We start from the raw sequence: 24083 nt of genomic DNA, 5'->3' as shown, positions 1-24083 counted from the left end.
CAGATCACTTAGTTTTTGGAGCTGCTCCAGGGCAAGGGCTGAGTTTGGGGATCTCAAATTAGTTAGCGTTCAATCCCAGGACTGAGAGGCTCCCGCTCAGCCACTATAGAAATACAGCCCCCAGCCCTTGGGAGTTTAGCCTAACCACCTTCACCTATGAACATTCTAAGCAGCCGTGCAGGGGATGTACATGCTAAGTCCTGGCCTTAAACCTCTGAGTGGGTGGAACAGGTAGGCAGCAGCTAAGGGCAGCTGATCTGCCCATAAGATAAACACAAGAGGCAAGACACCCAGATGCTGAACTAAGTAAACTTGGGTACCACTGAGCTTGGCTCAGTCAAGTCCTCCTACCCTGATTCTTCATAGGATGCAGGCTTCTGACACTCTCCCTCTCCCACTCCTGGAGGACAGAAAAGTCCAAAGGGTGGCCAGATCCTCTGAAACTGTCACAGAGACATCCTGGCCCTGAGGTCAAGGCCACCACATTAGATAGAAATAGAGGTTCTACCCAGATGAATTCGCTCATTTCTCCTCTTGTTACCCACAACCACCCTATCCTCACTGCTCTCCCCACCCAAGTCTATCTATTGAACTCACTCTCTCCAGTCACCGAAGCCTGGAGATGCTGCCACCTCCTCCAGACAGCCCATTCCGATGCAGTTCTCCAGTCTGGTCACCTTAGACATTGACCTCCCTGGCGCTGTGATGATTTTTCTGACATGCTGTCCACTCAGAGAAGCATATGGGAGCTAAGTACAGCCATAGCATGGGGCCTCAGATGTACAAGCTCATGGAAACGTGACAGGAGAGAGAACTAAGTGAGTCCAGGTTGACTTAGTTCAACACCTGAGTCTCTCACTCACATGGGCATTTTAGCTGGCTGGCTGGCTGTAGTGGCTGCCTACCTGTTCTGTACCCACTCAGAGGTTCAAGGCAGAGAACCTCTGCATCCCCTGCTTGGTCACACATCTGGCCACAGACAAATTGGTGGGATCCCTACTTCCTTGTTCAGATTTCCTTGTCAGCAGTTCCCCTGCCTCAGGGAATTTAGATTTAGAAAAGTGACAATGAGGCTGGAGATCCAGCCTATGTTCCTTTGCGTTGGACCTCAATTCCCTCCCCCCAGATGAGATGAGGACAACGGACAAGTCCCACACCCCTGATGCGACCTGACAGGTAACAGAGGAACCTGAGCTCAGCTTCAGGTTAGAGGAGACTAGAAGAATTTAGATAGAAATGAAAAAAAGAAAGAAAAAGAAGAAGAACAATCTATTTCCATGTCGCAAATTAAAAATACATTGAATGTGTAGGATTTCTTAAGTACATAATTTCTTTTTTAAAAAAAGAAGTCAGTTTGAATACATTGAATTTAGGATCACAGCAGAGGCATCCTGGGACAGAAGACAGCAAGGACAAGAGTGAGTTAGAAGGTGATGGGGACACTCATTTTGGCTGCCATTTCTCCCTCCCACTTTAGCTGGAGCACCAACTCTATTATATACGTATGTACTCAATATACTATTAACTCAGAGGTTTCCGATGCTTTGCTTTTTTTTTTTTTTTTCAAGGCCACTTTAACTAATGAAGAGAAGAGGCCCAGGAAAAGGTGTTTTTCACGGAAGGTCATACAAGTCCATCATGCAGCAACCCTCAGTAGCTTTGATTCAGGGATCAGGAACCCATGCACATCCGCTGGGGGCCGGGGGCGCTGCCCGGATACAGCGGCCCCTCGCTGAGCTGTTGGGCTCTGTGTACTCTGGCTCAACCCCACAGCCTCAGGGAAATCACCAGGCGCCTTCAAACAACATCCCACTGGGACAGGAACAGACGGACAGCCCAGGCCAACTAGGAACTAGAAAAGAACATCTCTGTGAGGGTGAACACCCAGACGAGGGGGTTAGCCGCAGCAGCCCAGCTTGCTGCAAGCCTCCCAGTCGAAACCTTCCTAAAACAACCCTTTGGCGGCCTTGGAGTATAATTTAATCTTCCTTTGATGACTCCAGATCTCACCCTGCCTCAGGCCACTCGGAGAACATCAATAATTGCTGAGTCCAGGTGGTAAGCCAAGAGGAGGGGCTGGGACAGGGTTCATCAGCTGACCTCGCCTTGAGGTAGAGGGAAGAGCTGGCAGGCACTGCAGCAGGAGGATCCCAGCCCTAACTTGGAGGCTAGATGCCGTCTTTAAGAAAGGGGCCCAGGAAGACAATGGGAGACCTCAACCAGACAAAGCAGAGAACTCCAAGTGGTCCCTTCTCTGACCCCACCTCCCAGAGCAGGTGGAATAGGGCATCTCCCGGGGGTCCCTGGAAATAGTGACAGTCGGCTAAAAGCAAGCCAGTCATGGCTTAAAAGGCAGTACAGGTTAAGCAACTTTGTTAAGAAAGAAGCAGACTTCATAGAAAACTCTGACTCAAACCAGAAGCATGAGTGAATGCTGGTAATCCTAGTACTTGAGAGAAGGCTAAGGCAGGAGGATTGCTGTGAGTCTTAACGGTCGGTCTGAACTATGTAGTGAGATCTGGACTCAAACACCCAAAGAGGGGAGGAAGGTGGAGAGAGGAGAGAGAGAGAGGAAGAGAGAGAGGGAAAGAGAGAGAGAGAGAGAGAGAGAGAGAGAGAGAGAGAGAGAGAGAGAGAGAGTTTAGATGCTTAAGGGCAGAAATGGACTTGAAGCCACACCTCTGACCTACTTCCTGCTGAGGACCCTAAGCTAGTTAGTGCACAGCTCCCTAACTGCCAATGCTAACAGTAGGACCTGCCGTAAGTGTCTACCAAGTTTCAAGTTGGCTACTAGATCCTGCCTTAGACATGTGCGTAGGAGAAAAGACAACCACATACACAAAACTCTGCCTAGGTAGGCTCTGGGGTGAGACTGAATGTACTGATTCAGTTTGTGTTGGCTTGTTAAGGTTTCTGTTTTACACAAGAAGTGCACATTATTGGGTAATTAAACTATACTCATAGAAATAAACAAAGCCAGAGGGACTGTAGAGAGAAGCCAAAGAGCAGCTGGGGGCAGTAAGTCCACAGGTAGACGGAAGAATGGAGACTCAGGCAGGGATGGCCCTGGGTTTTCCTCTACGACCATAAGGATCAGTGCTTGGGACTTTCTGTCTGAGTGTGCCCTAACATTCTCCACGAACCTACTCGGGAGCTGGGCAGGAAAAGATGGTGGGTGCATGGCAGGAACGGTGCCTCCCATGCCCAGAAGCACCACTCTCATCGGTTGCTCTCAGCTCCAGGTCTTCTGAATCAGCTTGGAGGCTCTCTGGACCCTCAGACTCAATTCCTTCCCAGATTCTCTCTTAGGAAACATGCCCTGGGCTACTAAGCCCTTTGTCCAGCCAGCAGCTCTCTAGGCTCAGCCACACTCCACTCCCCAGCCCCCTCTCCACCCTCTCAACAGCCTTGGCTGAGGCAGCCCTTTCGGGAGAGCTGGGCTTGGTGGGTGCACAGCATTCTCCCTGCCGGATGTTAATCTTCCAAAGAAAGTCAAACATTAGCCCAGGAAACAGCTTATGCCTTATATAAGGCACCCCAGGGGAGACACAAACAGCTTGTTAGAGCTGAGCTGTCCTACCACAGCAGCCGCCGGACCCTAGGACAGAGCACGGGCCACCGCCGCATCCACCTCCAGTCCAACTGGATCCAGCTCCAACCACCAGGTGAGACGGGATTGAAGGCCCCCAAGTCTAGCACCCAAGAACACCCCAAAGCCGGGCCCTGCTTCCTCACTGTAACACTGTAATTGGTCAAATCCCTAATGCCTTCAGGGACCTGCTTGGACTCTACTGATACTCCAGCACAGGGGACTTACCCCAGGGAACAGCAAGGAGGCTTTGAGCTTGAGGAGATCCTTCTTAGCCCACATGAAGCAATCAGGGATGTGTATTATCCTCACCCTCCCCCATATCCAGCCTGTGCATCCCAATCCGGACCTTTGATTCCTACTATGTGGCCCTGTGCCCACATACCTATGACCTACAAGCACAGGGGACACATGCCTGCATTCACGTGGCTTTCGAGGCGCAATTTAAATGTACACATACCACTGCACCCACACTGGTATCCCATATCCCTCCATGCAGCTGGGTACAGCTTTACACATCCACACACCAGAACCCTCCCATCTTCACACATGCACGAAACATGTCTCCACACATGTGTTCTCACGTATGCAACTAGGTACATCTTCATGCATGTGGCTCTATGATGCTCCACAAGCCTACATATAACATACACCCACATATACACACACCTCTTCTTGGCCTGATGCCTTGCCTACAGTTTTGGTTCATCTTGCCTGGTGCCATGACCTTCTCCGAGATTCTGGACCGTGTTGGAAGCATGGGCCCCTTCCAGTACCTGCATGTGACCTTGCTGGCCCTCCCAGTCCTCGGAATGGCCAACCACAACTTGCTACAGATCTTCACAGCCACCACCCCTGTCCACCACTGTCGCCCGCCCCCCAACGCCTCTATAGGGCCCTGGGTACTCCCCTTGGACCCAAATGGGAAGCCTGAGAAGTGTCTCCGCTTCGTACATCTGCCAAATGCCAGTCTTCCCAATGACACCCAGAGGGCCACCGAGCCGTGCTTGGATGGCTGGATCTACAACAGCACCAGAGACACCATTGTGATAGAGGTAGGTCTGGCACCCTCTCCCCCTCCCCTCACCTTAGATACTACCATACATTGTGCGCCACTTGTGGATAGAAAAGGCACAGGGGCCTAGGTTTCCTTGGATTAAAGGACAGGGAACTGGGCAAAGAGGTAGGGTCCCAGCGCTAACACACAAGAACTGAGTGGTTTGATGACTTCATGCTCAGAGCCCAAGCATTCTTTCAACAATCTACAGCATGGTATTGAGCTCCGGGGATTCAAAACTGTACAGCCCCTCCTCCTACAAGGGTGTTATTGAATGACTTGTTACCTGATGCTATGCAGTGACCTTGGACTGTGACCTTCCATCCTTGGACCAGTTATAGGGACAAGAAAGGAGGAGCTTGGGATGAAAGCTCTCTAAAGAAGCATCCCTGGAGCTGAGAGTGGAACAGCAGGCAAGGGGTTAACCAGACTAGAAGAGGAACATTCCATCCTGTGCAAAGCTTTGCAGGGCTGGGGGTTGGGGAGGCTGGGTAGTAGAGGGATTTCACATTGCAAGGGTTGAAAGGTTCCTGGGTAGATCCAGAGGGTGTCAGTCACCCACATAAGTGTCTTTAGGGTCTCACTTTCCAGTCACCCTCATGCAGTGGCTGAGACTCTCACCTATCATTTCCAGAAGTAGAGTTAAATCAAATCCTCCAATGAACCGACAGGCCAGTTAGGAGACTGTGATGGGAGGAAGATGGGGAACCCAGAACTGGTGTTTGCTGAATGTCAACTGACTGTCAGGCATATCTGAGTCTCTCCACAGGGCTCTCTGGTGTGTGAATGTGTAAGGCTGTCTTTTTTGCTGTTGACGGTTAGGCTCCCAGAGCCAGGGAAGAGAGGTGACCGTTCAGTGTAATACAGTTTCACAGCTGGATTTTAAAGCAAAATATCCCCCAGTACAAAGTTCAAGGGGAGCTTTAACCAAAAGATCCCAGGGAGGCTTCGTAAAGGGACACCCTGTGATCCCCACAAGTGCAGGATCCAAACATTGCTTTATTAGAAGACCTTTGCCTTGCAAATACAGTCCCGGGTTATCACCCTATGGGCCTCAGCTTCCCCAGGGAGTTTGGTCCCTTTATCTCCACTTCACAGATGAGAAAATAGAGGCCAGCCCTGAGTTTCTTCTGTGGGTAGAGGTAGGATTTGTATCCCAGACCATCTACACCATCTATATAATTATCTGTGTAGTTAACAAATATTTATTCTCTATAAAGCATTTATTATACAGCAGACCCTGTTCTAAATGCCTTGCAAATACTACCAGTTTTGAACTTTTTGATAGCTATAAAGTAATGAGTATTCAAACCCCATCTTTCAGATGGAAAGACTGAAACCCAGAGAGGTTAGGTCACACCATGAGTAAGTGGGGTTGGGTCTGAGCATGAGAGCTGAGCATCAGAGCTGGGCTCCTGAGTACAGCATTTGTTACATTCATGTCCTCTAGTCCATCTCTCTTCCCTGATACATCCATTATTCTTCCATTGTCTTTCTCCTCTGTGCCAATCATAGTGTTCAGAATACGAGTATCCAAAACATTAGGCACATTAGTGTTACAGTGTAGAATGTTGAGGCCTCAAAGGCAAAGAAGCCATTAGTCTCCCAGATGCTTACCATCAGAGGGGCCACGGGCACTACCCTGTAGGGGTCTGCAAGTTTCCTGAGACAGGACTTGCTGCTGTGTCCCCAGCACCTGGAATAAAACCTCGCAAAGCGGGGGGGATAAACTTTTGTGGAAGGAATAAATAAATGTTCCGTAATCTTAAGTTTCTGAAAACCCAGCAAAGAGGTTTCTAACCAGCACAGGGGTAGGAGGTCCTAGAGGGCTTGTTGGAGTCAGCCATGCTTGCTCTGAACATAAAAGAGAAGGGGGAAAGTAGAGAGTGAGTCCCAGTGGGCAATGTGCCCTGGATAGGAAGCTCAGAATGCTAAATGCAAAGTCACGGACACATAAAGACTGAAGAATAGAGACATGGAGGCTACTGGACACGGGACAGGAGAGAGCAGCAAGAGGGCCGAGTGCGGTCGCTAAGGCAAAAGTGTGGCCTCTCTAACAAGGGAAGAGGAGTCTTTAAGAGTGTGACAGGCTCGCTCAGGTGACCTTATGAAGAGCCTCACTCTATGGGACACAGAGTGGCCTGTAGAGACAGTTTTAGTCTAGCGGCAGCATATGCTGGTAGCGAACTGCATAGGACTCCAAGATGGAGGTTGCAGGTAGATGGAATGGTGGGTTTAGACAGCAGAGAACAGGGAATTGGAATTTATGGACCCTGGTGGCTAAACAGATGTGGGAGGTAAAGAGCAGATAGGAAATCAGAGACTTGCCCATAAGTTTCCCAATGTATGCATGACTTGCTGTGCATCTGGGAAGACAGTGCAAAGGAATAAGAAGCACCACCCATCACTTCCAGAAACATAGAACATAGAACAAACAGCCTAAAGAAAAAGGCGGGCACAGTGCCTCCGGTAGGAGATTGAGGCCAGCCTAGGCTAAATACTTCTAGGCCACCCTGGGATATACAGGAAAATCCTGTCCTGGGGGTGGGAAGAAGGGGGAGAAGGAAGAACTGAAGAAAGAAAAGGGCAGATTTACAAGGAATCGTGAGATGTTCTCATCAGGAGCATGGTGTGTGAGCTCCTAGGTACCAGAAGGGAATAGGTGCACCCATGAGTTCACTTAAATCCTCACAGCCCTCAGAAACTGAAAGGTAGATCACTAGCCGAGGTACAACATTCACACAGGCTTAAGTAGAGAATTCAAGTCTCTAAAGTAGGACTCCAGAGGCCATGCTCCTGAAGGCTACACAGGACCTGATCTGTAATCCATCCACCCTACACCCCACTGAGGGAACTGGGTGATCTTGACTTGTCCACAGATGTCCAACCTCACCCTACAGTGACTCCTCCAGGACAGGGACAGTACTCTCCCACCTCTATCTGCCATCACAGGACTAGGTATTCAGTAAGTGATTAAACAATGCTAACCACAGGATAAGCTCCACCTGCATCTACAGAGACACTGCTGACCACTGGGAAGCAGCTTCCTTTCCAGGTCACTCCTCAGGTGAGCTTCTGGAAGCTGTGCCAAGAGCAGAGGTTAGGGGCCCTCATAGCCAGTCAAGCTTCAATTCACCTCTGTGCCAGCCAAATTCCCAGTCCCCATTCCATTCCTTGAGATGATATGAGTCTGCACAATGCAAGGGGTCAGCAAATCCTCAGGGGGCTGCACCCTTCTCCATGTCAGACCTCGTTTAGCTCTGTATTAAGCTATAATTCCCTGAGGACCCTGCCATGGCAAGCCTATAAGAAGGATCTCTGCCCTCCCCACCCACTGGAACATTAATGACCAAACAGAACTAGAAGAGCAAACACAGAGCACCCTGATCTTTTGCTCATTCAGCCATGGCAAATACAGGTTCTGCGTGCTTAGGATGGGGTAGAATGGAGTTCTGCCTCCCATGTGAGAAGGGCGATCAGGACTGTTCAGGAACTCTAACTAGGACATCAGGAGGAAACAAAGACCTTTCTTGTATGTCTGGAAGGCATGAGAACCTGGATGCTGAGCCCTGGATTCCCTGGAGCGCAACTCACATACACTGAAGCTCAGCTGGTAGTCACTGGGCCTGAGCCCAACCTCAAGTGAGCAGAGCGCTCCCTTCTAAAGCCCCTGGCCTTCCTCTCTGGGTCTTGTACCTTCCTGTCCTCCTCCCAGTGCCACAAGAAGCCCATGATCTCTACCCCAAGGAGAACCCTTGCAGGACCCCTGTTCAACCACCTCTGACCACCCCCATCCTCCTCACTCAGATTCAGGACATGTATCCATCTGTCTCTTGTGTTCAGCCCCAGTCCTGTTTCACATCCCCACTGGCTGCTTGCCACCCTGCTTCGGATACTCTCTTCTCCTACCTTTTTCTCAGCCTCTGACCTAACTCCCTACTAAAGACTTGGGATTTCACTCTGGCTACATTTCTGGCCAGCCTGACCCCAGTGATAGCCACTACGTAAAAAGCTCCTGATCATCTTCAAAGCTCACTCAGTGGACACGTACTGTGCGCAGGCCCAGAGCTACTGCTTCACTTCCCACACTTTTCACTGTGAGCAAGTCAGGTATTATCCTTACCAGAACTGTCTATTGCATCATATGTCACATGCCATTGGGCATATGACAAAAACAACAACAGTAACAATCAGTAATAGTAATTACCGTGAGTTGAGTGCACAGAGTCTTCCAGATTTAGGGCTAGGCGTCCTTTCTTCCTTAAATCATTCACAGATCCAAGAAGCAGGCATCAGGTACCTACAAAAACAGCTGAGGACTCTGACCACATAGAACTTAAATATCTTTCCCAGGGCTGGAGACATGGCTCAGTCAGTGAAGTGCTTGCCATATAAGGGTGAGGACCCGAGTGCCATCCCAAGTACTGACATTGAAAAGCTGGGTGCAGCAATTCTAGCCTGAAGTCCCAGCATAGGATGAGACTGGAGGGTTCCCTAAGACTAAGTAGTCAACCAACTTATCTGACTAGGAAGCTCTATGTCCAGTAAAAAGCCCTATCTCAAAAAAAATTGATGGAGAGCAATCAGAAAAAATACCTCTGATTTTCACACGTGTCTGCACACATACAAACATGTACACCCATATAATTGTGCACTGGAGCACACATGCACACATCAACACACACACACACACACACACACACACACACACACACACACACACACACACACACACACATCTATCCCAAAATGCATAACTCCTAAGCAACACAATTTGTGTCCAAAGATACTTGGCTTGTCCTCTTTGGTCCTCACGGCCCCCAAATAGGTTCTATCAAGGACGTAAGGTGCACAGGTCCATGCAACAATATTCCCTAAGGTCTGACCTGGCTCCAAAGGTAAAGGTAAACTGTTTGATTCCCTAACGCCGATGGATAGGCACATTGTTTGAAGTCTTGGTTGAATCGGCTTTCTCTACATGCAGCAGGAAGCCCATTCTTTGTTGAATTATAGGCTGCCTCCTGAATGACTTGTGGTGACTATCATCCAGTCTCCTTACCTGCCGAGGGACTTCCTGGCCACTCTTCTTGCTGCCCTAACTCCCAAACCTGTATCTTTGGACCTTGACCAGGCAGCCTAGCAGGCTCTGACCTGAACACAATGCCACGGTTGGCTATGCTGTCTCACAGAACAACAGCTCCCATGTTTAAGCCTTCTTTCTGGCAGCCCAGGGCTTAGAACACAGTACACAGTGGGGCTTCTGGGAGTTGTGGTCCTGGTTGAGGACATCAGTAGATCTTGCAGACCTGAGCTGGAATCACTGCCTTGAAATGAACCAAGCTACGCATGAGCAAGCTATCTTTCATGGGGGCCACAGGTTCTCTGTGAAAATGAGATCTTAGCAGCACCAACTTTGTGATGCCGTTCTGCCTTGGCTTGCAAAGCTGCCTCCTGGGCAGAGTAGCCCTTCTCTTTCCTCCCTACCATCTTCCTGATGGACTAGGTCGTGCAGAAAGACAAGGCTGAGGTTTCTGTCCTTTTCTTCTGGAGCCAGCTCCTTGGGGCTTAGTTATGCTCTAAGACTGAGGAAAGAAATCCACTATAGGACTAGGCTACGAGGAGCAAGTGAGTAGGCTATGGAGAACCAACAGGAGCTGATGGAAATTACAAACCTAGGCCAGGCCCAGGGCAGAAGAGAAGCACTAAGAAGCTAATGTCTGTTTTCCTCCAATTAGCATGTTACCTTTCCCTCTCTGGGTCTCATCAGTAAAAGTATGTATAATAGACAAGCCTTTTTTACTTATTCATTGATTATTCATTAAACAAACGCTAATATGTATTATAACCAACTATTCTGACAGTTGCCAGGGATAAAAAGCAAAGTGAGATGCCTTCTGCCTCCAAGAGGCTACAGCAGGTAGGAGAGGAAGACAGACAGATGAACAGCTAAGATGCTTCATAGCACTGGTTCCTAGTAAAAACATCTAGGGAGACAAGGAACACCTTAGCTACCCTGGGAGTCAGGCTTCTCAGACATTCACCTCACACATGAATTGGCCACCCGGAGAAGCCCCTGACACTCGGAAAAGATTATCAAAGAACAGACAACATTCCTGAGTAAGGGGATCCTAACACATGAAAAACAGCAAAGGAATCGTTTTTATAGACTCAGAGTAAAACATGACGAGATCCAAGGGCTGCCCCAGCCTTTGGAGCCCCAGTCAAAGGCAGCACAGAAAACATTCCCGGTGTCTTGAATATTCGAGCCTTCTGCTACAGGCTACACCAGGACCCTCTCAGGGGCTTTGCTCATGAAGTCCTACAGAACGCATCCAGGATGCTCTCTAAACGCTTCCTCTCTCAGAAACTTGGGTGCCTTTAAAAATCCACCCTATCGCTCCACGCCTGCCTCCCTCATCTATCCCAAATCCCTCTCTCATCACTGCCTATCAAGCCTATAGATGTTTCACACATAGCAAAGACACAGTTTATTCATTTCCAGCAAAATTCCCCACAGGAATTTTGATCACAGAGAGGGCTCTGTGATCTCTCCCCACACTTTACTTCCAGACCCGGTAGCTTAAAACAACAGATTTTATTATCTCACAGATTTGGAGATTAGAACCCCAAAGCCCACAGGATCGGTGTGTGCTCTACAAAGGCCCTCCAGAGAGTCCTCCCTAAGTCTTCTAGTTTCAGGCGGTTGCTGGCAAGCCTCAGCATTGCTTGGCTTGTGTGTCCATCACTCTAAGCCCCGCCTCCATCCTGTCCTGTCTGTCCTCCTCTTCCTACAAGAGTCTACCCTGCCTAGTATTGTCTCACTGCCCCCCCACAGTTTGTGTTGCTCTACAGGGCAGTGACAGCCACATTTTCCACTTCTGATGAGCTTTGTCACCCGTGAAATCTCTGAAAACAATTTGCAGTGTAATTGAAGTGTGCTTTATTTTTAATATTTAACCAGTAGGTCTTTTCTTTAAAATTTCCTGAAAAGCTTAAGACAGAATGCCATAAAGTACCAGAAGCCTCTCTAGACACCCCGCCGTGCTTCTCTCCCTCCTGTATTCTGCCACTTCCTGCTATATTCTGTTTCCTCCTCTGCCTTCATGCCATACCATGTAGACTCCCTTCCCTGTTAAAAATGTTAGTGGACTTGTTGGCTCACTTGAAGCTAGCCGGGAGACCTGAAGTTCTCATCCAACCTCCTCCTGACTCACTTCCAGAAGAAAAAGGTAGAAAAAAATAAAACTCTCCTGGGGCTCTGTGATCTCTCCCCACACTTTACTTCCAGAACACTCTTGGAAGGCATTTGTCGAGAACATTCTTCACTTCATTACACAAGCAATTCAGGATGTCTGGAGTGAAGAATGTGTGCTGGGATTAGCAGGAGATTAGAGCAGACAGGTTGACCAGGCCAAAGCATAGCAGGTCTTAGAAATCTCTCAGCAGGGGAGTGAGTGTCTTTACCTAGTGGACCAGAGGGAACCAAAAAATATTCTTAGCACAGTAACAACCTAAAAGCCATTCATGTCATTGGAAAAAGAATGGGAAAGACTGGTCATGAGCCTGTCACAGTAGTCTTTTCTGAGACTGTTTTCTCCCCTGTGAAATGAATGTAGTGTGGATTCTGTGAGGGTTGGAGAAATTAAAGTATAGAAAAGCTTACTTTTAGGACAGTGATCCCTGAGTAAACATCAGTGGTCACTATTCATTCAAGGGCGAGATGATGAGGACTATATTAAGGCAATCTGATGAAATAGAGGGGCTCAGCAGTTGAGAGCATGCCCCTGCAGGAGGACCTGGTTTCTATTTCCAGAGTCCCCCTGGCAGTTCACAACCATCTATCCTTAGCTCGGGTTCCAGAGGATCTGACGTCCACTTCTGACCTCTGGAGGTCACACATGTGGTGCATACACACATATGCAGACAAAACACTCATACATATAAGATAAATAAATCTTAAAAAACAGACAAATCCAGATTCAAAAACAAACACACTGGGTGTGGTGGCACCACCTTTAATCCCAGCATTCAGTGGGCAAATGCAGGTGGGTCTTTGTGTGTTCTAGGCCTCATTTGCCTTTGAGTTCCAGGACAGCTGGGGCTATGTAAAGAGACCCTGCCTCAAATATATACAAACACAGGGCCAGCAGAGTTTTGATCTGTGTGAGGCAAGAAGGAAATCTACTTCAACACAAATCAGTAGTGGGTGTTGGGTCAGATTTCTAGATCAGACCCCAGACAGTTTATCCTAAGCATATTTAAGTACATAAAATTTTGGAAACTTTTTCTGGTGACAATTAACTCAACCTTATGCAGGCACACTAAAGATTAAACAATGACTACATCTAAACTCTTTGCAAAATACATGGGATCTCTTCCATAAAAATGGGTTCTTACAGGGGCTGGAGAGATGGCTCAGAGGTTAAAAGCACCAACTGCTCTTCCACAGGTCCTGAGTTCAATTCCCAGCAACCACATGGTGGCTCACAACCACCTGTAATGGGATACAATGCATTCTTCTGGTGTGTCTGAAGAGAGCTACAGTATATTCAACATACATAAAATAAATAATCTTTTTAATTTAAAATGGGTTCTATAGATTGAGAAACAATGTTGAAGACAAGGGTTTAGTACTGAGGTTCCCAGCCTTTCTTTAATACAGTTCCTCCTGTTGTGGTGTCCCCCAACCATAAAATTATTTCGTTGTGATTTTATCACTGTAATTTTGCTACTGTTCTGAATTTTAATGCAAATATTTGATATGCAGGATATCTGCTTTGTGACCTCTGTAAAAGAATGTCCTTTGGCCCCCAAAGGGGTCATGACCCACATGTTGATAACCACTGGTCTGAGGAAAAGGAGTGAAACAAGACAGAGTGTCTGGGGAAATCAGGCATGGCCTGGCCCTGCAGACAGCACAGGTCACTAGGCTATCAACTACATACATTCTCAGCCTCCTGGGTGGAAAACGGGTTCTATATGTCTTCCTTTGAAGAGATAACCCTGCGTGTTTAACATTCCTAGATTCTCTAGTGCATATCTGTGAACACAAGGATACCATGTCCTGTACAGGATGGGAGGAGAGGAGGAGGAGTAAAAAGAGCTATACCAGGCATGCTCTTCTATGTGGAATCTAAAAAGGAAAATTCTCCAAATAGAGTATAGAACCATATTTGTCGCAGGCTGGGGACCGAGGACATTGGTGTGGAGTGGGCACAGAGAAGTTACTCATCAGTGGATACACGTGTGGCATTTTCTTTTTCTTTTCTTCTTTTTTTTTTTAAAGGTTTACTTATTTTATGCATGTGAGTGCACTGTCATTACCTACAAGCACACCAGAAGAGAGCATCGGATCCCATTACAGATGGTTGTGAGCCACCATGTGGTTGCTGGGAATTGAACTCAGGACCTCTGGAAGAGCAGTCAGTGCTCTTAACCGCTGAGGCATCTCTCTAGCCCTACACATTGTAGCTGAATGAGCAGAATAAGCTTTGAGTTCTGTTGCACAATGGTGTTACAATGGATTGAATATAAAAACTAAAAGAGGAAACTTTAAATGTTATCAGCACAAAAAATATGAATTAGGAAAAGGAATAGTTAGGTTTCCTTAGCACAATTTAATCACTGCACATACATAAAAAACATGGCAGTGTTCTCCACACGAGTAACATAATTGTGACTTCATGGATTGAAAGTCATGCAAATTGCAAAAACAAGTATTTTTAAAAGACAGGGCCGCTATTTAGTGCGAATGGAAGCTTACAAAGAGTAAAAGGACAAGTCCTGTGAAGTCTGAGATGTTCATGGGATGTGATCCAGGGAGTGTTTTTAAGAAGGCTGCAGACTGATGGTGTAAAGGCCAAAAGAGATGTGCTGCAGAAATCGATTTGGGCTCTTTAGTATAAAGTGTCATCTAAGCCTTAGAAATAGGTGACATTGTCTGGGGAAAGTCGATGGAGAGAAGGATCTAGAGGGAGTTCTGGAGAGGCCATACAGTCTAGCCAAGGAAAAAGGAGCCAGGGATGGGGATGCAAAAAGCAAGAAGAAAAAGGAGCGAGATGGACGGAAGCTGCCAAGGGTCAGGTCAGGTCAGGATGCAGAAGGTCTGTGGCGTGTGTGACAACGAAGCTGTAACGGCTTCAGTTCATTGGTCGGAGCAGAACTGAGAACTGTGTGGAGGATGGGCAGCAAGAGAATTTGAGGGAGTGGAGACAGGAAAATGAATGCAGAAAACTGATGGAGAAGCAAGGAGGAGAGAGAGAGAAAGGAGGGAGAGACCAGAAGATTAGACCTTAAGAGGAGGAGAATTGATGTCAAGGATATAGGTGGAGGGACTAGCCTTGGATATATGGGGGGAAGGAAGATGCAAACCGTGCTGCAGGACACAGATGGACCTTCTGTGGAAGAGCCTAAGGGCAGGTCAATTGAGCAGTTAAGCAGCCTTTGTAAACCACACAACAGGTCACATACACTTGATGTTGTCATCACACAACCATGGGTCAAGGACCCAAGGAATCCCCACAGGCAGAAAGAACTGGTGCTTAACGGTCAAAGACCATGCTCAGGGAAGCCAAGGGTGTGTGTGTGTGTGTGTGTGTGTGTGTGTGTGTGTGTGTGTGTGTGTGTGTGTGTGTGTGTGTGTGTGAGCATGGCTGGGGGAACTGGACTCAACTGAACTGAGCTGGCCCTGACTTGCTTTTGTGCAGTGGGACTTGGTGTGCAGCTCCAACAAACTGAAGGAGATGGCCCAGTCGATCTTCATGGCAGGCATACTGGTTGGAGGACCTGTGTTTGGAGAACTGTCAGACAGGTAAGGGTTGGAAGCACATTCCACATACATCCCCTCTTAACTCTGCTCTACCCACATTTCCCCAAAGAAGCAAAAGCTTGGGGAGATGGGAAGGGTGTGCAGACACCATTTCCTTGCCAGGCCATAGCCTTCTCTTTGACCCAAAGTCCCCACTTGAATCATCTGGCTTCTCCACACAGGTTTTTAAACACAGTCTCGTGGCTACATAGCGTAAACCTAGGGCAGATGGGTGGGTTAAAGATATGTGGTCTTTTGACCTCTGCTCAGTCAGCTAAGCTGAAATGGAAGAAATAACTCATTAACCCAGTGCTCCTTCTGCAGACGTGTTGGATAATAGCAATTACCAGCAAGGCTCTGGTGAAGGAGTTATTTGCTCCACCTGGCCCTTGAGGAAGGATTGGGGGTTGCCTTCAGCCCTTTGCCCCAAAGCCTGCAAAGTCACTCAATTTGGCAGATGCACAGGACTAACCTGGCCCTTCCTCTCTTCTGAGCTGCAGGTTTGGCCGCAAGCCTATCCTGACCTGGAGTTATCTCATGCTAGCAGCCAGCGGCTCTGGTGCTGCCTTCAGTCCCAGCCTCCCTGTCTATATGATCTTCCGATTCCTGTGTGGCTGCAGCATCTCGGGCATTTCTCTGAGCACCGTTATCTTGAGTGAGCCACAGTGGGAGTCTAAGGAGCAAGGGTTTGGGGAGCACCAGCCAAAAGCTGAGAGAGTAGGTTTGAGCCAACCCAGAGACCCTACCTCTGGTTTCTCAAGATCCTTCTGAATTTAACATTGCGTGCTCGCTTCGGCAGCACATATACTAAAACTGAATTTAACATTGCAAACATAATGGCAGCAGCTGTGAAGGACTTGCCTTGGGTCTGGGTACCTTACGTAGGCATCTGACCCACTGCAGCACGTACACAGAAGTGAGGGACACGATGAAGCTGAGGCACGAAGCAAGGGAAGTCACTTGCCAATAGGAAGACATTAAAAATGGACTGGGGAGGAGAAAGGCCCAGGTTTGAGTCCTATGTCCTTGGGTTCCAGGGGCAATCTCTACACAATGGTGATAACTGAACCCTTGGGAGCAGATGAGGTCAGGTAGCTACTGGGAGGAAGAAGCTGATAGCACTTCACAGAGAGGTGCCTGGCACCTGACAAGACCCTAATCTGGTCCTTGGGCTCCTCCCACAGATGTGGAATGGGTTCCCACCTCGATGCGGGCCATCTCATCAACATCTATTGGGTACTGCTACACCATTGGTCAGTTCATTCTGTCCGGCCTGGCCTACGCCATTCCTCAGTGGCGCTGGCTACAGTTAACCACGTCTGCTCCCTTCTTCATCTTCTCCTTGTTGTCCTGGTATGTGGCCCTCTGATGTTCTCCTCTATCCCCAATTCCACTGGGGACAAGTTCCATGCCTAACCTGGCTATCCAACTCCATCTGTTCCCAGCTCCCTATGCCAGAGTCAGGAAAGGCCCTCTGGGGTTGCAGGGTTACGTGGGCTGAAGCACATGCACGAGAGAGCAGGTGTGGGGAACACTGGGGGCTGCCTGCAGCTCAAGAAGGGCATGGGTTGAGATGGATGGGAGGGGGCTGGCCCAGCATGAGCACAGAAGCCTCAGCTTCACATGGAAAAGCATAGGTGTCCATGGGGATGGCCTAAGTTCTATTTGTGAAGAAGAAAAGAAATGGTCCAAACATACGGACCCTGTGGTGAAGCTAAGGACAGAGGCTATGCAGGCCAGAGGATTCTGAGGGATGAATGTAAGAGATATTTTAAGTTTCCTCAGGTCTGGGAGATTTTCAGATTTAAAGTACAAAAGAATACCCAAAGTAGAGTCCCAACTTGGAAACCTGTGAAAATCAAGGTGGTTTGGTGGGAGACCCAGAGGAGGCAGAGAACTCATTATCAACCCGTTCAACCCAAAGCCATACAGAAAACCAGGAAATTAGCCAGCATAACTCACTACTGAAGCTTCAGAGGCCACCAACATTCCAAGGAAAAGCTGTGAAGTTGTAGAGTAACTATTTATAAACTATGCATAAGACCCCAATCTGGACAGTAATTAACCTTCTCTCTGATCTTCTGGCACCTCTATTTGATGGGAGCATTAATGTCCCTATTCAAAGATGAGAAAACTGAGGCTCAGGGAAGGTGACATGGAAAAATACAGACCTGAGATGGAACTTGAACTAGGACATGAACATAGAATTGTCAGAGACAAATGGCAGTCTGAAAGTGAGATGGGAGATGGGACTGGCGTGGGGGCAGAAACATGTACACAAGCTGGGGTGGGAGCAGACAGAGTCAGGAGACAGAATAGACCGTCAGCAGAATACAGGTGAGAGCTCAATGCTCTTTGTCCTGTGACTTGGGGCAGGTCGCACCCACTCTGAGCATCAAGATTTCTCCATGTAAGACGAAGATGATATTGCCGATTACCCTAAGTTTTATAGGGTTGGCCTACAGGAAGGCTTGTTATCTGGGAGCCCTTGTGTCTGACCGTCATTCTCAAGAAGATAAGACTAGAGTCCTGGACTCAGCCATGAAACATGAGAGAAATTCCTTCACAGTCTTGGTGGGAGCAGGCTCACAAGACTGTCAAGGCAGAAAGGGAAGCTGTAAATCCATGAGAAACAGACTCAGAAAGCTGAGGGCAGGGGTCTGAGGCCAGGTGACCAATGTCCATCCTCCCAAGGCCCTGAAAGAATCCAGACCAAAGAAAGCTAGGGCAGTAGAGGTGAAGAACGGCCTAGCTGCCCAGCCTCAGGTTTGCCACTCCTCCCTAAGCTGCACTGGCCTTAACCCAGCCCCTGGGGCTTTTTGCTAAGGAAGACACTCAACAACAAGAAACCTAGGTTGAAGGGAGAGAAAGGCTTTTTAGAAAAAAGGGGAAGAGTGCTGGATTTTGTCCTAACAAGAAGCAGCCCACAGACAAAGATGGGCCAATGTGAAGCTCCACAGAAAGTGCTTTAGTCACCTCAGGCTCTCAGGGCCTCCTACCCCATGGCTCCAGATGCAGATTTCTCAAAAGGGACTCTGGAATGGGAGCCACTATGTTTTGACTCTGGCCCCCAGGTGGGTACCAGAGTCCATACGCTGGCTGGTTCTGTCTGGAAAATACTCAAAGGCCCTGAAGACACTCCAACGGGTGGCTACCTTCAACGGCAAGAAGGAGGAAGGGAAAAAGCTCACCATAGAGGTAGGTGAGAAGGGGTTGTAGCTGGGGCAGGACTACATATCTGCCTCTCTTGCCTCTCTTTCCTTGGCTTAGAGCTATATCCCATCTGTTCCCCTAATGAATCTTCTAGAAGAACTAGACCTGAACCTCCTTCCCTTCCACAATCGAGGCCCACTAATAGCATCCATCCTTCTCCTATGTCCAAAGGAGCTGAAGTTCAACTTGCAGAAGGACATCGCCTCAGCCAAGGTCAAATATGGCTTATCTGACTTGTTCCGGGTGTCCATCCTTCGTCGTGTGACCTTCTGTCTCTCTCTGGCCTGGTAACCTGCCACCTCTTCCTACTCATGCCCTGCACAGGGCTGATGAACAAGGAGGTATCCATCAGGGCAGAGCTTAGGGTACCTGCAAAAGAAATCAAGAGAATGCCTCCTGGGGGCTACTAAGGCCAGCTTCCATCCCAGACGTCCCACATTCAGCTGAGAGGGCCTGCCTCTCTGAGGTAGCACTACACCACACAGATCATGTGCTCTGGACCCTCCAGTGCCATCTGGCGATAGCACTTTCCCCCCAGTCAGCCTCTCTGTCACTAAAACCCTCTAGCCTAGCTCACCTTCGGGAACCCCCCAGAGTAGAGATGACCCCGCAGGCTGCTGACTTGCAAGAAGCAATTGTGTGTCCCCCACGCTTCCTCTTCTGGCTGATTCTACATCTTCCCCAAAGTCTTTTTGTGACCTGGTTGTGAAACCATTCTCCATCCTAGTCTTTCCCAGTTAAATTTGTCCTGTGCTTTGAGAGAAAGGAGTCGCCTACTCACTGTTTATAGCTTGACTTTCACCTTTGCCTCTCCAGATAATCTACTTCTACTGAACAAAAATAGGTCATTTCCTGCCTCCTCTAGTTTTCTGAAAATATCTCCAGTCTTGTTATTCTATGGGCCCAATCTTGGGCAACTTTGCCATGAACACCCTAGACCTTTACCATGCCAGACATGACCAATCGATTCCAGCACTTTTCAATGAGCTCAGACACAATCTCACAATTGTACTCAAGCAGTATATATGAATCAGTCATAGATGCCACAATAATCAAAACTATTTTCATCCTGGTAATCCATAGATGGCTATGGGAAGAGACCTCAGCTTGGCTGGAGGTACTGACCAATGCCTCTCTTCTGTCTCTCAGGTTTTCTACTGGTTTTGCCTACTACAGTTTGGCTATGGGGGTAGAAGAATTTGGAGTCAACATCTACATACTCCAGATTATCTTTGGTGGGGTTGACATCCCAGCCAAGTTCATCACAATCCTCTCCTTAAGTTATCTGGGCCGGCGCATCACTCAGAGCTTCCTCCTGCTCCTAGCAGGAGGGGCCGTCTTGGCCCTCATCTTTGTGCCTTCAGGTGAGAGGTTACCCTAGGACCCTCTGGAAGAAGCTGCCTCCAGCTGGAAAGTGCGCCCTCCTCCAATTTACTGGGTTGGCCTAGAACAGATTCCTATCTTTTGTAGGGCTCCAGTTATTCTCCTAAGAAACAATTCAATTGGTCTACATAACAAAACATTAGGAGTCTTTACCTAAAAATATTAGGGTTTTTTACCTTCCACTTTTCATACGAGCTTCAGGAAACCCAACGTACGAAACCAAAGTTTGCTAAGGAGTGAGAGCATCCAGGTGCTTGTGAACACCAAGACCAATGCCCTAACCCCTTCCCATGCAGAAATGCAGCTCTTGCGAACAGCACTGGCTGTGTTTGGGAAGGGGTGCCTATCTGGCTCCTTCAGCTGCCTCTTCCTCTACACGAGTGAGCTCTACCCTACAGTCCTCAGGTAAGTGATGCACCTGGGTCAGAAGCTAACAGATGGGACTGTAGCATCCTCCTCCTGCCCTCTATGCAGGGGTCCCAGGATTGTCCTTTAAAAGTCTTCTACACAAGCTGCCAATCCCTTTTCTGCACCCTCCCAGGCAAACGGGTATGGGTATCAGTAACATGTGGGCTCGAGTAGGAAGTATGATAGCCCCACTGGTGAAAATCACGGGGGAACTGCAGCCTTTCATCCCTAATGTCATCTTTGGGACCACGGCCCTACTGGGAGGCAGTGCTGCCTTCTTTCTGCTTGAGACCCTCAATCGGCCCTTACCGGAGACTATCGAGGACATACAAAACTGGTGAGCTCTCTGCCTCTGGAACCCGTGTCTTCCCTTTGAGCAAACAGGCTAGAGCTCCAGGCTTTTCCTAAACTCTATGTCCCTAGGCACAAGCAAGTCAAGAAAACAAAGCAGGAGTCGGAAGCAGAAAAGGCATCCCAAACAATCCCGCTGAAGACTGGTGGATAGGACCCTAGCTGAGAACAACGGAATCCTCTTTCCTGGCCACAAGAGACTGATCCCAAGCAGTACCCTTCTGGAGTTCCTTGGGCACCTTGGGGGTTGGGGAAAGTTCTAGGTGGGCCCATGCTCTTGGAACAAAAACTTCTGAGAGTTCAGTAAAGGTGTTCTACCCTCACACCTCCACCATAGCCCACAACCCAGACCTGGCCTGCTCACAGCTCTAGCCATAGGCTTCCCATACTCACTCCTGCACCCATCCTCCCTGCAGCCCAGCCCTGCCATTCTTCTGTCAACCCTTGCCATATTGGCCATTTCCTCCATTGTCCCACCTCCATTTTCCTTGAGATCCCCTAGCAGTTCTAATGGTTTCTTCTTACCTTGCCCAAACTCTCTCCTTGGTGGGAAATTTCAATAAACCACAATGAAGAACTCAGGCCACGCTTCATGGGGAAGAGGGCTGGCCATGATGTGGACATGTGAGCACACACATGTCCATTTGTACCATATGAACACAGAGATATGGGAACTCAGCTGCACGCAAGCTGGCCTGCTATGAGCACATCCATGTGTCCTAGTCTGCTTGTGCAGGTATAACGGACTACCATAAGCTGGATTGTCTAAACAACAGAACTGTGCTGCTCATAGTTCTGGAGGCTGGAAAGTCCAACTTGGGTCAAGGTATTGGGCATTCAGTGTCTAGTGAGAACCTTCGTATTGTCTCCACAAAGCTGGTTCCCTCCAGTGTTTTCACCAGGCACCAATCCATTTCCCGAGAACAGAGCTGTGTTAGCTTTCTATCACCATGACAAAATACCTGAGGTAAACAACTTAAAAGGAAGGTTTATCTGGGCTCTCAGTTCAAGGTTTTGGTCCATGCTCACCAGGCATTGTTGCCTCAGAGCCAAGGCAGAGCATCATGACAGGTAGCACTTCATCCTTCTCCAAAGGTTTATATTCCCAAGGTCTGCTAATCAAATACTTCCAGAACCCTACATATTAGGGCTCCTATTGCTATAGTAAGGCATCATGACCAAAAGCCATAAAGGAGAAAAGGGTTTATTTCATCTTGCAATGTTCAGGTCATACTCACTGTGGGAAATCAGGGCAGGAACTCAAGGCAGGAACTGAAGCAGAGGCCACAGATTGCTTATTGATGGCTCCTCTTGGCTTTCTCAGCCTGCTAAGACCACCAGCCCAGGGGTGGCATCACCCAGAGTGGGCCAGGCCCTGCCACATGACAATCCCCCACAGGTTTATCTACATGCCAGTCTTAGGGAGGGCTTTTTCTCCATTAAGATTCCCTCCTCCTAACAGGACACTTAGCTTGGATCAGCTCTGTTCAAGCATTCAGCAGTGGCTATTGCGACTATATAGGACACGCCAACCTACTCTGTGGACTCCATTATCAACCACAGAGCTAATGACTGCTCTCAAGTGTGTACTTAGAGATTTGAGAGGGCGCTTAATAAACATGAAAAGGATTATATTGTACCCTGCCTCCACCTTCCAGTGATTTCTCACGGGGATAAAACTTCAACCCTCTTACCAGCTGCAATCAGGTCCCAACCTGCCTCGGCCATTTCAGTTTTAACACTTCAGTTTTACATGCTGAAATCCAGCCTCCACTCGCTTCTTTCTGCTCATAAACTGCCCCAGCTTTTCACTCAGCTGTTCCCCGTTGGGCTTCCACTGCGTTTGGCTCACCCACAACTTATCTTGGGGGGTCTCAACTTGTATGACTTCCTCCCAAAAGACTTCTGAGGCTCCAAAGCCTAGATTAGGCGCCCTACAGATTAAATAATGAATTGTGGTCGCAGTTGCATCTTGGCGTAGATTTCTCCAGAAGTAGATCCCAAGACAAGGATCTGAATGAAAAGTAGTTTATTGGATAGGAGAGTCAGGAAAATAAGCAGTGTGAGGGGGTGAGTCTGAGAGAAGAAGTAAGAGCCAGGAGGACAGGGCGTGAAAAGGCAGAAGGATCCCTCTGCTACCCACCCTGAACCCCGCCCACACCAACCTGCCACCCAGCCTCAGGGGAAACGACATTTACACTTGGTTTGCATGCAGGAGTCTTCCTTGCCAACCTTTAAACAATTTGGGGCTGGTACCCAAATTGGGGCTGACCTTGGAGACCTGACTTTTACCGTGAGGTTATCAGGTTTCATTTTAGAACTTGACATCTACTAATGGGGTTTCAACTGCAGAGCCTGGTACCGCGCTCAATGTGAATCACTGCCCACTGCCTTCTGCCCGGCTATTATTGGTCCAGAATCCAAGATGGCTCCCGGCATGTCCCAGCCATGACCCTTCCTGCACTGCTCCCGGGTGTTGGTTGCTGGCACACAGTGAGGGAAAGAAAGATGTCCAGAAAGCTCTTCCCACTGTTGCTGACAGGATTCAGGGTGAAACAGCCATCCTATTCCTCCTCCTTGCCATCGCTGCTGTTGCGCCTGCTTCCTCCATTCCATCTGGTCTGTCCCTGAGCAGGAACAAGTGCTTCAGCGAATTGCCAACCAAAACAGAGCACCCTCTGGGTCGTCTCACAGGTGAACGATCTCACATCTAGTTTATGAGGTTTGCTGTCTCGCTGAGTCTCATGTAGCCCAGTTTGGCCTCTGACCCGCTGACTAGCAGCTGAAGATGGCCTTGAGCTTCCGATCCTGAGTACTAGGATTGCTTATGTGCCACAGTGCCTCATGCTATGTGGTTCTGGGAATCAAGTTCAAGGCTTCCTGCATACCAAGCAGACACTCAATCATCGAGCTATAGCCCCAGGTCAAATCTAGCTTTTAAACTATGGTTTTGGAAGGGCTTATACTGCCTGATGGTTGGGGTAGCCAAGAACAAGGCACAAGGTTCACTTTGGCTCTGAAATTTCCAGTTCAGATGATGGCAGGCAGCTGGAGTCTTCTGAACTCTCCGGGTCATTTCAACCCCATGCTTCCAGAACATAGTTTGAGCCAAAGTGTCTTCTTTGATCTGTAAATTATTTATTTGAAAGGTGTCACAAAGTAATAAAAATCACATGTAGTCTCACACTTTGCATCCCATTGACTTAACAGACTGTGGTTAGACAAAGTCAGCACTTATCCCAGGAAATCTAGCCTATGCGACAGCAACTCGCACG

General features: G+C 48.4%; 1 protein-coding gene across 1 annotated transcript; it reads left to right on the top strand.

Annotated features, from left to right (window-relative positions):
- Positions 1–1898: 1898 nt before the first annotated feature.
- On the top strand, positions 1899–22447 carry Slc22a8 (solute carrier family 22 member 8). The gene is made up of 12 exons (XM_032891582.1): positions 1899–2058; positions 3586–3665; positions 4288–4644; positions 15353–15456; positions 15954–16108; positions 16638–16806; positions 18528–18651; positions 18838–18953; positions 19816–20030; positions 20346–20454; positions 20591–20794; positions 20881–22447. Exons 3-12 carry the CDS (start codon positions 4312–4314, stop codon positions 20960–20962), a joined length of 1611 nt encoding a protein of 536 aa, XP_032747473.1. The 5' UTR covers positions 1899–2058; positions 3586–3665; positions 4288–4311; the 3' UTR covers positions 20963–22447.
- The last annotated feature ends 1636 nt before the right edge of the window (positions 22448–24083 follow it).

Source organism: Rattus rattus, chromosome 2 (assembly GCF_011064425.1).
Source record: "Rattus rattus isolate New Zealand chromosome 2, Rrattus_CSIRO_v1, whole genome shotgun sequence".
NCBI classification, from domain to species: Eukaryota; Metazoa; Chordata; class Mammalia; order Rodentia; family Muridae; genus Rattus; species Rattus rattus.
Note: the sequence above shows the minus strand (reverse complement) of the source record. Positions and strands in the feature narration are given on the sequence as shown.

What these genes read in the sequence shown, in the direction of transcription:
- Slc22a8 (XM_032891582.1), top strand. Translation starts at nt 4,312, where the DNA reads ATGACCTTCTCCGAGATTCTGGACCGTGTTGGAAGCATGGGCCCCTTC. An exon ending in GGAAAAAGCTCACCATAGAG is followed by an intron (nt 18,652 to 18,837) that starts GTAGGTGAGAAG and finishes CTATGTCCAAAG; the next exon opens with GAGCTGAAGTTCAACTTGCA. An exon ending in TTCTGTCTCTCTCTGGCCTG is followed by an intron (nt 18,954 to 19,815) that starts GTAACCTGCCAC and finishes TCTGTCTCTCAG; the next exon opens with GTTTTCTACTGGTTTTGCCT.